At 44.6% G+C, this 17,796-nt stretch overlaps 1 protein-coding gene across 2 annotated transcripts in view; it reads right to left on the minus strand.

Annotated features, from left to right (window-relative positions):
• RBM17 (RNA binding motif protein 17) overlaps nt 1-16,595 on the minus strand; it is a 30,084-nt gene extending 13,489 nt beyond the window's left edge. The window contains exons 1-8 of one of the 2 annotated variants that reach the window (XM_066592108.1): nt 16,474-16,595; nt 14,546-14,680; nt 13,642-13,755; nt 12,761-12,927; nt 6,733-6,830; nt 5,003-5,059; nt 3,386-3,524; nt 863-1,014 (exon numbers count right to left, since the gene is read on the minus strand). In XM_066592108.1, coding sequence (XP_066448205.1) covers nt 863-1,014; nt 3,386-3,524; nt 5,003-5,059; nt 6,733-6,830; nt 12,761-12,927; nt 13,642-13,755; nt 14,546-14,668 — 850 coding nt within the window. In that variant the 5' untranslated portion in view covers nt 14,669-14,680; nt 16,474-16,595. The remainder of the gene's footprint in view (nt 1-862; nt 1,015-3,385; nt 3,525-5,002; nt 5,060-6,732; nt 6,831-12,760; nt 12,928-13,641; nt 13,756-14,545; nt 14,681-16,473) is intronic. The other variant, XM_066592109.1, reaches the window with a different exon arrangement.
• Nucleotides 16,596-17,796: the final 1,201 nt, after the last annotated feature.

Below are 17,796 nucleotides of genomic sequence, written 5' to 3' on the forward strand. Positions count from 1 at the left end.
GGGAGCTTTTAACCTCTCAGTGTGTTCCTGTCCTATCAGGAGGAGGCAATCTCAATTGGTGCTGTCGTGGAGACGACTGGGGGAAAAGATGGTTTTGGAGGAGTGAATGGAAAAATGGGTGCAGCTTATGCTTGAGGGTCTCCATGCATAGTTTACATTTATTGCAGATCCCAAGAAGTAGTTAGCAGGCTACTGCTTTTAGAATACTTATTTCCCATTTTCTCACTGTGCAGCCTACACAGATCAGTTCAAATAAACAAATCTGACTGGCATTAAAAGGTCCTTTCACACGGGATGAGCTGTTGGGCAAACTATGCCAACAGCTCATCCCGGTGATGCTCACTTCGGTGCCGTTACAGGAGCAAGTAACATTGTTGATAGAACTGTCGGCATGGAGAAAGAGCGGGCCGGGGGGCGTTCTCCCTCACCACCTCCATTCACAATAAGCAGACAGTCATTCGGAAGTGAAGACTGCTGTTTACACCGGATGGCTGTTCAGTATTCTAAATGCAGAAGCTGAAAGACTGAACAACTCCCGTTCATCCTGTGTAAACACATGCAGAAACTGATTATCGTTCAAACTCCAGCGGGAGTGTGAAAATCTGATCGATAATCATCCTGTGTAAAAGTGCTGGGTAAATTGGTTTAATTACATTGCTAGGGTTGTTAGATAGCATGCTACTCAACGATCGACCTATAAAATTACACATTACTGTGCAGGGAGAACCAATCTAAAGTACCGTTCTAACTTACCTTGTTAAGACTGCAAGTCAGCCTTTAACTAGAGAATCTCTTTACACACAGGTGGTCGTCTACAATCATCAGAAATGTAATAATGGTGGACATGAATTAAAGAGCATACCTTTATCAGCCACATCACCGATAATGATTTTGCCTCCTCTCTTGCTGGTTTTCTCAACAGACAAGGCAGTACTAAGCCCCTGCTCGTGTTTTCCCAGACCCTGTCCTTCCCGGAAGCCATATTTCTGCATGATTTTATGCGCCACAGTTCCACTATAATACAAGAAGTTAAGAGCAGGAGGTTGAGCATGGTAGTCTGCATGCAGAGTATGATCTGTTATAACAAGGCTGTGTCTACATCTACATTTGTCACTTCTATTGCTCTTCTTCATCAGAGGAGCAGAATGATGAGAATGCAAGTAGTGCAGGATCTGGCACACGACACACAACATTCTCCCAGACAAAACATTGCAGCATGCTGCACTATTTTGTCAGTTTTCTCCCAGAACTGCGACAGAGGCCACTAGTGGAACATCCGATTCAGATGTCAACAGAACCTAACCCTGCATAAAGGGATATTATGGTGGAGATGGGAATATATATGTCTGTATGCAGCCAGCCGAGTTGGCTGTGCTACGCTATTTCTGTAAGTCCTGCAGAAGTGAATGGAAACTACAGAAAAAGCCAGACAGTCAGCATAGCGGTGTTCGTAACCCTGGCCACCGCAGACAGATGGGTATTCCCATTTCAGACATAATTGTTTGAGATGAGAATACCCAATTAACAAGGGGTTGTCTAGCTAGTGTATGAAGTTTCCACCCATTCACCAATCCCAAAAACACTTTCACAGTACAATATCCCTTCTTCCATTTCTGTAATGTAGTTAAGAGTAGGCCGCAGGTTGCACATGTGTGGCAGCAGTTCCATTCTACTCAATGGCGCAGACAGACAACTGAGTGTCATGCTTGGCTATTTTCAGAAGTCCCATAGAAATGAACGGAGCAGCACTACGCAGGCACGATCAGTGGCCTACTCTCAACTACATTACAGAAATGCAAGGGATCCTGCACTGTGATAGATCCTCACCGATCCATCATACACTAATCGGACAAACCCTTTACCATTTAACTATATACACAAACTCCCAAGTTTTGATCAATTCAAGTCATTTCTGAAAGTACTGTATCTGCTGTCTTACTAGTACATTTTATAAAGGGAACCTAACACGAGTGTTTAAAGACGCAAACAAATAGCAGTGCGACAATTCTGAATTATCTGTCTCACCATGCAGGTGCGAGACTTTGCAATGGTGCGTGAATAATGCCTTCTGCGTCACCCATGTCAGAGGAGGCAAAAGAAGCAGACTGAGGGGAAAATCAAGAAGCCATCAGAAATAATTCGACCTAATAACTATATAGGGGACAATACAGAGATCTCTCCCATCATCTATCAATGCCTAAAACTGACAAGGAGACATCCTCTGCGTCTAGTGGAAAGAAGTTTCTACACAAACAAAGAAGGGGGTTCTTTCCTTTAAGAGCAGGGAGACTATGGAACGCTCTGCCTGAGGACGTGGTGATGGTAAATTCTATAAAAAGGTTCAAGAGGGGCTGGACGCAACGCAGAAGACCTCGGCGGCGCGAGCACACCGGAGCGGCTCCATTGAACAAAGCAGAAGACCGCACAGCGCAAGCGCGTCTAAAGGAAGGAGTAGACCGCGTTAGTCGGCGCCATGGCGATGAGGACGCCAGCAACGGAGCAGGTAAGTGAATAACTTCTGTATGGCTCATTTTTAATGCACGATGTATATTACAAAGTGCATTAATATGGCCATACGGAAGTGTATTGTTGATCCAGGTATTATTTCTATTACCAGATTAAGGCATTTTTCCTTTAAATGGGGAAAATTGGCTTCTACGTCATTGGTTTTTTTTTTTGCCTTTCTCTGGAACAACATTGGGGGGCAATAAGCTGAACAGGATGGACAAGTGTCTTTTTTTGGCCTTACATACTATGTTATTTATCATATTGTAACCATAAAGCCACTTTAAGGAAAGACTAAGGCCTCCTTCCCACAAACGGATTTCCGCCACGTAATTTGCGGCGAAAATCCGCTGTGTTGCCCGCAGCTATTAGGTTCTATTGAACCTAATAGCTCAAGGCACACGGCGCGGAATTCCGCACTGTGAAATCTCCCGTTTTCACCCGCAGCATGCTCTATTTGCCGCGGGTGTACGCGCTGACGGCTTCCATTGCAGTCAATGGAAGCCGTCCGTTCATGTTATCTCCCGCTGCAACACAGCGGAAGATAGCGTGAAAACGCTTTCCCGCCTACCGCCGGCGCGTCATGTGACGCGGTGGGCGTGTCATGTGACGTGGTGGGCGTGTCATGTGACGTGGTGGGCGTGTCATGTGACGTGGTGGGCGTGTCATGTGACGCGGCGGCGGTGGGCGGGGAAACGTCATGCGGGACCCAGAACGGCGGATCTGCTGGTAAGTATGGGGTCTCTGGGGGGCGCCGTGACTGGCTTCACCGCGGAATATTCCGCGGCGGAGCCCGTCACGCTCGTGTGCAGCCGGCCTTAATCTGGGCCATTGACAGCTGGGATTAAAAAAAAAAAGTTTTAAAAAACAGCCACCTTACCCCATGTTTGCAAGAAATGAATTGCTGGGCCCAGTTGGTGATCGCGGTCTCTCTGGCTCATCATATATAGGAGGTGGAATTGCTGCTTTAGGAATAGATGGACGGGGTCTGGGCTCTTCATCATAAGACGGCACTATGGCTGGAAGAAAAAAAAAAAAAAGTAATAAATAATAACATTTGGAACGTGACATAGTAACCCTCAAATGACATAAGAGACAACGAGCCTCTTTCATCAATGCTTTTTAAAAAGGAAAAAACCACTGTCTTTGCTGCCCATAACAATTAATCAGAGTTCAGCTTTAATTTCTGAAACTCCTCTGGTAAAATGAAAGTTGCACTGTGATTGGTTGCCATAAGCAACAAAGTTTTTCTTTCAGAAAGTTGTGATGAATGAGACCCGCTGTGCTTCTAGTTAGCCCTGTTTACAGTTCTACATTTTGCTAGTGATAGTTCTACTTACTGTAATATCTTCTATATATTTGATACATACATATTGCATGATATGCCTGGATGATTGCGGATATTACAACGGATATCATTAGGCAGCTTTTATTTCATAGGTTAGGGTTCTATACAATATTAGGGGATCCCATTAAAACATAATTCTAGAATTTTTGTATATACAATATCAGAGGACATGATGCCTTGGAGTTATGTAATGGTTTCAAGTTGTAGATTTACAAGTCCTCTTTTGTGTATCTTGTGCGGCCTTAGAATGTACACATTGTTCTAAAGAAAGTAATAAAGTAATTAAGCTTCTGTAACATCCAGCAATGAGGGAATTTTTTATTTAATTTAAGGCCAAATTGAAACTTTGGGGGAATTTATCAGGGGTCAAAAGGTTTAATGCCACTTTTATGGTGTGTTCAAAAGAAAAACAAAACTGTGGCATAAGTCATGACAGGGTCTTATATTAATTTTTGCTCTAAAGGATTTTAGTTTTTTACATATATAGCTGCCTGGACACTATTTACATTGTCTTTTTTATTAACTGTAACTAGGGCTCAATTTTGGAGTAGGGCATATATATCAAGCATCCTCAAAAATCATACTAGGGCTTATTTTTGGGGTAGGTCTCATTTTCATAGAAACAGGGTATTTGCAACTCTTTAAGCGTCTTCTTGCTATTTTTTAAAAGTGTAGATTGAAGGGGCGATGTCTCAGACAGTGTGACAGATTTACTATAGCTGGTGCCAGAACTTGGTGCAATTTATAGCATAAATCTATGGCTGTCCATACATTTCAATTCCTGGCACAACAACAGCCAAAGATGCGCCAAATTTATTAAGAGGCATCTGCTTAATAAATGTTGCGCTTTTTGATCCAACAGACTTTGGATAACAATTGGTGTATAAAACATCAGTCTTAAACTGTTAAAGTGTGTTCTATACAGTTGTAGCTTATTCAGAACACAACACATATGGTCATATCATAGAGAGTACAAGGAGGGCACATAAAATGAAGAACTACAGTAAAAGCATTTATGCAAAAATATTTCACTTATATTATGCAATAGAAAAACATGTTTATGTGCACAAATACAGCAGCAAAGACGTACCAACGACTCCACCTAGTGGTCAAGTGTAGTCACAACCCAAAAACCATAGCAACACTTACATTCCCGATCCTTCTCAACAAGTGATGTAGGCGGTGCGATGGCTGCTCCTCCCATTACTAGAAGATAAAAAGACGAAAGTTGAAAGTGTGAGAGTGGCCTTAGTCTGCCCCTTCAGGAACCCTTAGAGAAGTATGCAAGAGCACATCAGCCAACGTCCTGCTCCCAATTCTATGACCTGCGCTATACTGCAGATAGTCATGTCTGCTTAACCCTCGCAATCAGCCTGATTTTATCCTTAATGACCAAGCAATGGTTTTTTTTTTTGCATTTTTATTTTTGTTTTCCAAGAACCAGAACATTTTTAGTTTTTGATAAAGCCATGGGAGGGGCTGTTTTTTTGTTTTTGTTTTTTTTTTACAGGACAAATTGTAGCTTCCATCGGTACCATTTTAAAGTACATACAACTTTTGATTGCTATTTATTGCGTTTTAGGGGGAGACAAAATAAATTGCATTATCGGCATTGCTTTAATTAATTTATTTTTCTTACATCATTCACCATGTAGAATAAGTGCAGAATATATTTTTATAGTTTGGGTGCTTAAAACACCACAATGCCCATGTTTTTTTTTGGTTTTTTTTAATCTTGCTCATAAAACTGTGGGATTTGTGGAGGAGAGACTTTTTTTCTAGATTTTTAAGTGAACTCTATTTAACCAGACACACTCTTGTTCCTCAAATCACTGCCATACTCCACTGCAGTATGCCTTTGCTTCCCTAACAAGCTGGCTTACATGACAGACCCAGATGCCTTGCCATGAGCAAGCCACTGACACCCTACCATTGCATGGTTGGGTGCTGATTAGAGGTGAGCGAGCATTGTCCTTAGCGAGTATCTCCCCGCTCGGAAGAAAAGCTTCAGCTGCCGGCGCGGGTGACAGGTGAGTTGCGGCCATGAGCAGGGGGGAGCGGGAGAGACAGAGAGATCTCCCCCGCAGCTCCCCGCCCGCCGCCGGCAGCCGAATCTTTGCTCCCAAGCGGGCAGGTACTCGCTAAGGACAATGCTCGATCGAGCAATTGCCCTTAGCGAGTATGCTCGCTCATCTCTAGTGCTGATGAGTGACACGGGTAACCTCTTTTCCTGTCAACCAGTTACATGCTAGTCTTGTGGTAAATAAGCGGAATGTCCGCAGCGGGACTGCACGGAAATTCCGTGAGATTTCCGTAGTGGAAAGGCTGCTTCAAAACCACAGTAATGACTGTGGTAAATAAGCCATCAAGCAGCCAAGATGGAAGGTATCTCTGCACTTGGCCATTATTGCAGGACGCCGGCGGTCAGTAAATAACCGTGCCCTGGCTCTTCCCATATATGACTTCCATGCCAATCTTAGACTGGGCTGCTATGTTTTTATGGAGACCTAACAAAACCCAAAGCCCCTAAGTGACTGCCATAAAAACATAGCTGGTCACTAAGGGGATAATCATACGGATTTCATTAACAAACACCTTTATCAGGTATCACTCTTCCCCTGTATTATGTAAAGGAACACATAAGGAAAATAAAAAACCCTATTCATTAAAAAGGTTCTCTTAATTTTTAGTTCCAGCTGAACTAGGATGTTAAAGTCCACACCACTGCTTGTGGCGAAACCTGCAATAGGCTGGATTCATGCATGCAGTGTATACCTTCTTCAATAAGCTAGGGTTCCGTATTCCTCTAACGTGCATTGAATCAGAACACGGGACTTTACATTGGGGTTCTTCACAATGGTTTTAAACTGACAACTGACCTCTCTTGCGCCGTTCTCTATCAAAATCATCTTCTTCATCAGATTCAGGATCCGGTCTGCGGGAAAACCCGCTGGCTTCGTGCCGGTCCTTTCTTCGTCTGAAACACACAACGTAACAGGTTTATAATCTCTATATGGCGCCTACATATTCTGCAGCACAATTCAGAGGGTACAAGCAAAACTAGACATTACAGAGTAACAATTCAATCTAGAGGAGTGAAGGCCTGCGTGCAAGAGCGTATACGTTACAAAGGTGAAAGTGCTTGATCTGCACTATAGGGCTGCTGTCATTTGTACAAAGATGGAGGAAGACATCTAATCCATGAGCCAGTCATCATTTATGTACAGACATGAAGTGTATTGTGTTTCCCCAAAAATAAGACAGTGTCTTATATTAATTTTTGTTCAAAAAGGTTTAACTTTTTTACATGTACAGCTGCCTGGACACTATTTAAATTGACTTTAACTGTTAGCAGGGCTTAATTTTGGAGTAGGGCTTATATTTCAAGCATCCTCAAAAAGCCTGAAAAATCATTTTGCATCCTCAAAAATTCTGGAAAATCATGCTAGGTCTTATTTTCAGGGAAACAGGGTATTAGGGCATGTTCACACACCGTATTTTGGCATGTATTATGCTCCGAAATAAGCTTACAAAACGCATCCCATTGATTTGCAATCTGGAACAATATCCTTGCCTTGACCACACATTTTTTTTCAGTTTCAAGTTAAGATGGATGGCAGCCAGTGGAAAAACTGGGCGGACTCGTCACAGATTTTCTGCGGAAATTCCACAGAATTTCCGCTTATGGTGCAAGACCGCAGACAAGCTTGATTTGTTCTTGTGTTTATTATAGCGCATTATGTGCGTTTTTCTCTGCCCGGAATTTCCGCAGCTAATTACGTGCGTTTAAATCCACAGCGCTTTTTACACTATGTCCTGTGTTTCCGGCTTCACAATCAACTTTTATTGCCTTCCTTCACACAAACAATCTGCAATGGAACCGCTATACTTTCCGAATAAAAAAAAAAAAAAAAACCCACCAGCAGAATTAGTCACTTTTTTTGCACCTTACATGGATGCCTGTGGACAAAAACCAGCGTTCAAAGAATTGACATGTTGCGTATTCAACATGTGCTGAAAGACAACGATGAGCCTCATCAGGGATTCACAGCGGGATACAGCTGATACTATTGTTTAGCTGTATCCCACTCCCTGAATACAGGCGGAGTATGAAGAACACAGCAGTCCAGCTCTGTTCTTCATACTCTGCACGGAGGGCACAGCTGTATACCAGCTGAGCGCTCTGAACAACCGGGGTATCAAGAATACAGCAGTCCAGCTGCGTTCTGCATCCCCCACTCAGAGTGCTCACCTGTATAACAGCCGAGTGCTCTGAGCAGAGAACAGCTGGATGCAGAAGACAAGCGGCCCCGCTTGTCTTCTTTATCCCCTGCTCAGAGCGCAAAGTGATCGCTCAACGTTTGAGTAATTACCTTGCGCTGTAAATGCACACAACAATTTGCTCAAAATACATCTTTTGAGCAATAATCGTTGTCTAAACTAGGCTTAAGAGATTACTTTTAATTAAAATATATAGCATTGGTGGTTTCACACAGCCTTTATTTAAGCCTCGGTTTTTATGGCAATCCGTCAGTTGTTTTTTTTTTTTGCCAAAGTCAGAAGAAATGGAAAATATAGAGAAAGAACTTCTCCTTCCTGCTGCATCACTTCTGGCTTTGGCACAATACAAAAGCATGAAAAAGTGCCACAAAAAACCTGCGTTTTGAAATCACTTAAAGGGGTTGTCTCGAGGAAGCAGTGAAATTTTTTTTTTGCCCAGTCCCCCTAATTAAGCATACATTACTAAGCCCCCCTGTAAATGACTTTTCTAGCTAGTTTGTACTTACAGTTCCAGCGTTTCAGCAACTTATAAAAAGTTTCCCCAAGATGGCCGCCGGCTCTTTTCCCGTCGCTTGCTGTAGCCCGATGTGCGCGCTCCCGAGACGCTACCAGCTGTGTCTTTCTGACAACCAGATGCCCCGCAGCTGCCGACCGGACCCCGGGATTGAACGCGGCCGACCAGTCACCCACCGCTAGGCCCCGGGGCCACAGCGCTAGGCCCCGGGGCCACAGCGCTAGGCCCCGGGGCCACAGCGCTAGGCCCCGGGGCCACAGCGCTAGGCCCCGGGGCCACAGCGCTAGGCCCCGGGGCCACAGCGCTAGGCCCCGGGGCCACAGCGCTAGGCCCCGGGGCAACAGCGCTAGGCCCCGGGGCCACAGCGGCAGTCAGTCACGCGTCACCCCCGTCAGTCCGTCACCCATCACTTACCTGGGCGGCTGGGCTGGGCTGGGCGGCTCTGCTGGGCTGCTGGGCTGGGCGGCTCCAGTTTCTGCACCTTCCTCTAACAGAGGATGGTAGCAGAATGGCCGCTCCAGCGCGCTCCCGAGAAGCTACAGCTCGTCTGCGCATGCGCAGAAGAGCTGTAGCGGCGAGCACACTGAAGCAGCTCGTGCTCAGAGCAGAAGACCGGACTGCGCAGGCGCGTCTAAAAAAGCAAGCCGCCAGCGAATTTAGACGGAACCATGGAAACGAGGACGCTAGCAACGGAGCAGGTAAGTGAATAACTTCTGTATGGCTCATATTTAATGCACGATGTACATTACAAAGTGCATTAATATGGCCATAGAGAAGTGTATAACCCCACTTGTTGCCGCGGGACAACCCCTTTAATATTTCTCATGTTAACTTTTTAAAGTTTGCCTTTAGTGTGCCGCATACTTTTTCCTTAGACACTATTTAGCAGCAGCATACAAGATGTATGATGGAATAAACTATTCCTACTAGGACCAGTGAAGGCCACTTGATTTCTCCATATACTCCAGCTTTGCCTTCATGTATATTAAGTAAGGATGAGTGACCTCCCAGCCTATTCTGATGGCCCCAGCATGACGAGACATGGCCTGGAAAGAGTAATAGTATTAAATCAAATCCGTTTCATCACTGAAGATTAGATACGGTCTTATTAATAACTAACCCGTCTGAGTGTAATCCGCATGCTACATGCACCAGAATATTACATGCCATCATGTTCAATTTACGCTATAAGGTGACGGTACTGCGCACTCATGCACACAACGCCATGGGCAGGATTGGCCGGTCACACCGACAGCCCATTCATGCCGACAAGGACCCCTGAAGCCATTGCTATTGAGTGCTGTGCTCCACACTCAGGCGGTTGCTATGAAATCCCATGACACCATTAATCAAAACCATGACATCACAGGGAATCCATGTGTAGACGAGGCTTGAAGGCGTGCAGAGAAGATACGATGTGCGTCTTCTCGGCAGGTCTATAAATAAAGATCACTGGTAGGAGTCACCTTAAGGCCTCTTTCACACAAGCGTCATTTTGACACTGTGTTGGTGCGTAAAAAAAAAAATTATATCTAAAAGAACCCATGGTTTCCTGAAGGTGAACTTTTGTTGACGAGACTAAAAAAACGCAAGTCAAAAAAATAGTGCAATTGGCACTTTTTTTGAGGCTAAGATTTCTGTCCAAAGAAAGGACTTGTCCTATCCTTTGACAGCACAGCGCCTGCGGCTCCCATAGACTCCTATGGGAGCCGGCAAAAGAAGGGGAAGCGGCACACTTGTAATAGCAGCCGCGACACGCTCGTTACTGCTATTCGTTCACCCAATTTAACGCTCAGATAGCTGTGCTGTTTTACCGTGGTAATCCGAGCGTTAAAACACTCGTCTGAATAAGCCCCTAGGCTGTTCCCATTAGATCACCGTTTATCAGCGATCTGTACGAGAGGACAGCGGGGAGCACATAGATAACCTGTGCCCCCATAGTAAAATAAGATATACAGTGAGACAAAAAAATAAATGAATAAATAAATCAGCCCCCTTCCAAGAAAGTATGCACCTCTCCAAACTGATCCACAGCAATTCTAGACATCCTGCGTAACTCAGACATGTTCTGCTTGAGCATCTGGTGCTTTGGTATTAATATGTTCCTGTCACGCAGAAAGTATGTTATTCAAAACATACAATAATTACCATCCAACAATTTTAATCTGTTTTATCCCTACCCTTTATCTTTTTGTGCATTTTGTGGCAGACTTAAAACAAAACCACCATTAGAATTTTAAAGCCCAAAACTACCCTAGCTATAAAAGTGTTAATAAACACATCTTAGGGCTATGTTCACAAGTGGGTGGAATATGCTGTTGAATGTCAGCTGCGGACACTCAGCAAACCCCCAGTACAAAAACACCAAGTCCCAAACCACACTGTTTGGTGAGGAATTCACCCCCTCATAAGAAGAGGTGGAATATGCATCAAACATCTGGTGCTTTAATTGACACGCTGCGGATCCAAAATCCGCTCTTCAGGCCAATTTCTACAGCGGGTTTTTCTGCTGTGTGTGGATGGGATTTTGAAAGTCTTATCCACATTGTGACTGCAGTAAGTGCTGAGGATCCGCACAAGAACCCACAGCATAGTTGGCGCTGCAGATTTTGATGTGGACCAAAATACACACTATTTGGTGCAGAATTCAATGCTGATCTGCAGCCAATCTCACCCCATTAACTGAAGGGCTGAAAGTCTGATGTGAATTTGTATCAAAATCCACACAATGTCACTACGGGTGAACGTACACAGAGTTTGCATCAACCACCTTACGGTCCAGGAGATGGTAAACAGAGGTAAACGTTAGCCTAAATAATTAGCTTTTAGCAAGCACTTATGTTATTATCACCGTGTATCACCAACTTTATATCGGAGTTTGCCGTCATGGCCAGGCTCTTTTCACCTAGTGTTATTACGGATCCAGCACAGGTTCCATGCTGGGCTCCATCTTTTATGCAGAAGACTGCACAGGGATGGAAACCAATAGGTTAGTCTCCCCATTTCACAAGGTTTTTGTCCCACTTTTTTTAGCTGGATGGAACAGAAGAAGATGAGGACACTTTTCTTCACTTTAAAGATTGAAAAAAGTACACATTGCCAGAATTGCAGGTTTTTTTTAGTTACACAGAGTTTTTGTACTCCATCGAGTAGGTAAAAGGACGATTCCTGAGTGTGACACCAACTGTCAGACATGGAGGAAGAGTCATGGTTTGGGGCTTTATTGCTGGATCTAGAGTTGGTAACTTGCACAATTTCACTGGTACACGGGATCAAAAGGGCTACCACAGCATTTTGATACACCAAGCAATACCCCCTGGTGTACGCCTAGTTGGTCAGGGGTTCATATTACAGAAGACAATGATCCAAAACATACTTCTTGGTTATGTCAGGACTACTTAAAACAACAAGAAGAATGGCCTGCACACAGTCTCCAGACTTAAACCGCATTGAGCTTGTATGGGATAAACTAGTTAGAAGGGTGAAAGCAAAGCCACCTACAAGTTCAGCACATTTGTGGGAATTTCTGCAAAATGTTGGGTAGAAAATTCTGAATAATATCTAGTCAAAAATCTAGATTTGATGAAACAAAATTAATCGATTACCTTTATTCATCTTACTTATTCTATGCTTTCATTTCAAAGTAGATTTGAGACATTAAACAGTAAATATCAATAAAAATTGGAAAAACTGAGGAGCTCTTTAAAAAAAAAAAAAAAAAAAAAAAAAAAAAAGCTTTTGACCAGTAATGTATGTTGCCAGGGAGAAAAGTTATTTTTATTTTTTGAATGTGGAGATGGAAAAATCCCCAAAAAAGAAATATAAAAGGGTACACCAATGAGGGGCAATCACCCTAAAACAGCTGTCTGTGCATGGGTGGCTTTGGCTCATAATTCCCAATCATTCTTACAAGGCCTGACATTGATGTGCAGGAATGCTGTCTTCCAGCAGGTGGTGCTGTAGAGGCATTGCTCCATATTCATATTTGCATATTTCTTATAAAGCCATCCATGCTTTTCTAAGTCTACTTACACCTTCTAGGTGCTCTCCCTAAGGAGAAAAAAAAAATACCCTTCCCGGCCCCATTTTTAAATAAATACTCATTTACTTACTTTTCACGTTCTTCAATCTCTTTCTGCCTTTCCAGCTCACGCTGACGTTGCCTCTCCTCTCTCTGGCGTTTAACCACTTTTTCAAACTCATTAGGGTACATGGGGTCATACTCATCAGCTAATGGAACGAGGACATCTCCTGTAGAAAACCCACTAGGAACGGGGTCCTATAGCAGCAATACACCCATGAAATAAAACAAAGGTTAGAAGTATGCTTAAATGTCTATCAAGTCAGTGAGGAATGACTGATCTGATGAGATTATTAGACTCTTGGAGCTATACAGAATTATACATTACATATAATAGAATAAATTATTCTTGTCAGCACTATAATCAGCTGAAAAAGAGCGCTGTAATGGAAAGACCATCTACCGTGCGGAGCTCTAAAACTATTCTATATCCATACATGAAACACATCTGGCATGTGAATAAGCTTCCTTGTCCAAGTGCACATAATGACTGTGCACATAATGTCCAAGTATACATGAAGACGCACATGGCCCAATGTATTAGGCCTATCTCAGTGCCTGAACAGAAGTGTTCGCCAGATTCAATCTGCCGTTCATTGCTGGTATAATTTACATCAGTTTCTGACGACCATTATGCATAAATGTGTAGACCCGGGCGGCTGTGCCTCTCCCAACAAGTCATAGCCCTTTTTAAAAAAAAAAGTGGCGCACAGCAGCGCAGGCAGCAAAGTGGTCACACAATTTATTTTTTGTGGGGTTGCTGGGTGTTTTGACACCAGGAATAGGTGTAAAACTTTTCATGAAAATTTCCCACTTTTTTTTTTTGCACAGCTTAGTCCAATAGTAGAGCCGACCTATTCCTGTAATATGCTGCCCTTGCATAGGACTTTGATAGCAGAACAGTCACCATACCTTCATTCCAGCAGCCACATGTGGCGGGGTATCAATAATCTGCCGCTCATCCGTACTACCGCGTTTTAGATCAATCACAGGAGCAAGAACTGTACTCTGCTTGGTCCTCTGAGTCTGTAACAGAACAGGAAACCACACTCTTTAGAGCAATAACCAATCACTACCACCGTGCTAAAACATAAATGCTGGTTTTACTCGTTTGTATTTTCTAGTGTTTTTTTAGTCTACTGTGCATAATACTTAAAGAGGGCATCCGATCTATAGGTCTGAGGTTATCAATACATGGCACATTGCCTCTGCCCTGTGACCGAAGCAAACATTTACAGTACAAAGGTCACTGCTTACTTTAGAAGACATCTGGTTTCATGTCCATGTGTATTATTAAAGTTTTACAAAAGCAAAAAAAAAAAAAAAAAAAACACTAACAATCCCCAGGTTAGAAGATAGCAACAGTTTTTTTAGATTTCATTTTTTATAAATTAGTACAGTTAAAAAATTTTTTTTCAAAAAACCTGTTGATGACCTATCCTCATAGGATCTGTCACTAGGGATATTTAGCAATGAGCTGATCGCCAGGCCCACTGTCACCAGGGAGAGTCGGGCGTGTGTCTTAGGGGACGGGAATAGAAGTACCCTAGCTGGGTTCACTTCTATTGAAATCAATGGTAGCTGAAGTCAACTATAACACTTCCAGCACTTCTGCTGCCAACACCAGGGACAGTGGTGAAGTGTAATAGCTGCTTCAGCTCCCATTCATTTCAATGGGAGGGAAACCAGATAGGGCACTTTTACTGCTGTCCATTACGATGTTCAAACCCGCTACACAGACAGCGGAACTGTTTATAACCTATCCTGAGGATGTGTCATCTACAGTTTTTGCCTAGAAAATTTTCAATAAACTTACCTTTGCTTGTGTTAGAGCCGCCTTCTTAACCTGCAGTTGTGACTGTAAGAGCTTGAAGTTTTTTGACCATCCTTCTGTTTTTGAATCACTTGTCTCCACTCCTAAATCATCATATAAAGACATTTTCCTCACCTACTGAAAGGGTAGGGGGGGGGGGGGGGGGGAGAGAGAAAAAAAGTTAGAGAAAAAATAAAACTTTCTGCTCATTCATTGGTCCCACCTCTGATACACATCAACAGGAATAGAATTTTAAGGGGTGATTATAATATAGTTAGGTTGATAAAGAGTCCATTAAGTTCACCCAGAGGAAGGCATTGCGCACTCCTGCGGTGCAGCCACCACCTCCTCCCATCAGGAGGAAAGCCTTCTCGACTCCGATACGGTAATTCCTCGTTATAATCTCTACATCTCCAGAAGCCCACTACTGCCTGTAATACTAAACTCTTAGTACTGTTATTCCGTGAACCACCAGCACCTCATCTCCTGGCAGATGGCACCACAGATCCTCTGTCTCACAGAGGTTATCCGCTTGGCCCAAGTCTGACGACCTCTTTGGTGCTGCATCTACCCCTTAGACAGGGCCGTCACCACACCAGTAGTCCTGTCCGCAGGACCCCATAACCCTCAGGACTCCGCAGATTACATCTCAACAGGCACAATGCAACATACATCCGCTGTGCTGGCGTATAACAACAGGCTTAAAAGGGAACTGGTCTGTCCCTATCAACCAAGTTATGGTGCTGTTAGGGGAGCATGGAGGACTGCACGCATGGGAGAGAGTCGACGTAAGAGGGTGCCAGCAATGGATGAGACAAGTGGGAGACTAAAGAGGATCCACCCCTGGCTCCGACACCTGTCCTAACAGCCCCATAGCCTAGCTGATGGTACGGAGGGACGTGACGGGTTCCCTTTGAAGGGCCATTCTGGGTTTTTACTATTGATAGCCTGTCCTTAACAGATGATCAGTGGGGATCCACCGCCCGGGATGCCTGCCAATCAGTGGGGGCGATGCCTCCTGTAGCACTCCTGGCCCTGATGAGGACATCCAGCTCTGCTGACCGGAGGACCAGCGGATTGGTGGAGGTCCCGAGCAGCAGACCCCACCACTCAACTACTGAAGTCGGCCATTACACTTCTGCCACCAACCCCGGGGACAGTGGGGATGTGTCACCACCGCTTCAGCTTCCATTCATTTCCACAGAAGGGAAGCCAGACAGTGATGTCCTGCCCCCGACAGCGGGCGTCAGCTCATCACAGGGGTCCTGGTGATAATCTGTTGCCAACCTATCCTGAGGGGGTGGCAGCAGTACGAGCCCAGAACACCCCTTTAATAAGAGATTTAGTACAATAAGTTGTAGTGTTCGAAGGATTCTGCTGAATGGTGATGGAAAGCGTCATTTCTTTCACGCCAATGATTTCCCCGCTAATAACTACTGTACAACATGCGGCATCCCGCACCGCCCCCCGCAGCGGTACGCCGGCTCAGACTCTACAAACTAGGACCGCTCTCACACCTGCGCTCAGAAGACCCCACTGGAAGTCGCAGCATTTTACTGCGATTTGGAGCGTCGTCTTTGAACGCACAGTACAGCCTCTGACGGCGGTTTGTAAAGCAGCCTATCATGATGGGTGAAGAGCTGCGCTAAAACACGGGAAAACAGAACACGGCGCTCAAAGATCGCCACGTCTGAGCGCAGGTCTGCGAGGCCCCATTGAAACCAACAGCAACGTTGTACCGCGGTTAGCGCCACATTTGGAGCATCACAGTAAAAGGCGACCAGTAAACCACATGTGTGTGCAGCCATCTACAGAATACAGGCTGCTAGGAAGCCGCCATAGTGATAATACGAGGACACCGGCCGCATTCTCCTCACTACCGAGCACCGCAGGTGGCAAAGCGGGACCTGGGGATAAAGCAAACGATTTACCGAGCAGTAATCACCGACTCCCGCAGGAAACCTCCATAAACACCCGGTGCTGGTGAGGGGCGCGACTGATGTACGTGTAATAAACGCGACAATACTACGAACAGCCTACTAGCACCGTATCCACAAACGAGGTTTGGAACGCACCAGTGACGCGCCTTACGCACAGCGCGAGCGTGACGTCACGTAGGGGCAGGAAGTAGGCACCCGCCATTAAGAATGTGGGCAACAGGGAGCAGCAGTAAGATTACGTGGCGTTAACTCGTGTAGCGGTATAAGTGGACGTCACCTGCAGGACTATTAGCGAAAGCTTTGAAGTTTACCTTCTGTCAAACCCCTCACTAGGGATCTAAACATAGCCAGCTCTAACAGCACCTTCTAATGTCCCGGGCCCTCCAGTGACCCCAGCTACTGTGTCTCTGCTCATAGCCAGCTCCCACTTGTAGTTTACTTTGGAATCTTTATCTCCACTTCTTGAAAGTGCTGACATTTTTTTTTAAATTCCCGTCGGCGTGGCCGTATGCGGGCTGGTGTGTTGCGCAGCGAGTTGTGGTTTTCATCTGTACCATTTTTGGGTACCTATAATGTATTATGTAACTTTTATTGGTTTGGGCCAGCAAGGTGAAAAAACATCAATTCTGCTAGTGGTTTTCTTTTTTTATGGCATTTACAATGCGGTATAAATGACATGACTTTTTTCTGCAGATCGGTACAATTCCAAGGATGCCACGACTATATTTTTAGGTTTTTCCACTTTTGCACAATAAAAACCCTTATTTGATTTTTTTTTTGGCATCACAACATAACCTTTTTTATTTCTCCATCAACACAGCATGACTAAGGACCAATGTCCATCTGATTTACGTAATCCACGCTGGTCACTCCCGCAATCCAGACGTCCATAGGGATGCATGGGCGTCCGCAAGTGAAATAAAACATGCGGAAAAAATTGCAGTATGCTCCATTTCACTACAGATCCAACATGGACAGCTTCCATTAAAGTCTATGGAAGCCATTTAAAACATGGCCCGTCCACAGTTGAATTTCGGATGGGCTGCAGATTCCATCTGAAAGCAAGGCCCAATGTCCACGGGCGGTTGATGTGCAGTACCCGCGTGGGAGATCCGCAAATCAGGCTGCCTATAGGGATGCATTAGCGTCTGCAGGACAGTAAAAAGCATGTGGATGTAATTTTTTTGCCTGTGTGCGGATTGCACGAGTTGGAAGAAATCACAGTATGCTCCATTTTCCTGCAGATCCTGGCCGGCTTCACATGGGCAATAAAATCGCACGAGATTTGTGCATTGCAAGATGCACAAATCTCGC

Source organism: Eleutherodactylus coqui, chromosome 2 (assembly GCF_035609145.1).
Source record: "Eleutherodactylus coqui strain aEleCoq1 chromosome 2, aEleCoq1.hap1, whole genome shotgun sequence".
Classification (NCBI taxonomy): Eukaryota; Metazoa; Chordata; class Amphibia; order Anura; family Eleutherodactylidae; genus Eleutherodactylus; species Eleutherodactylus coqui.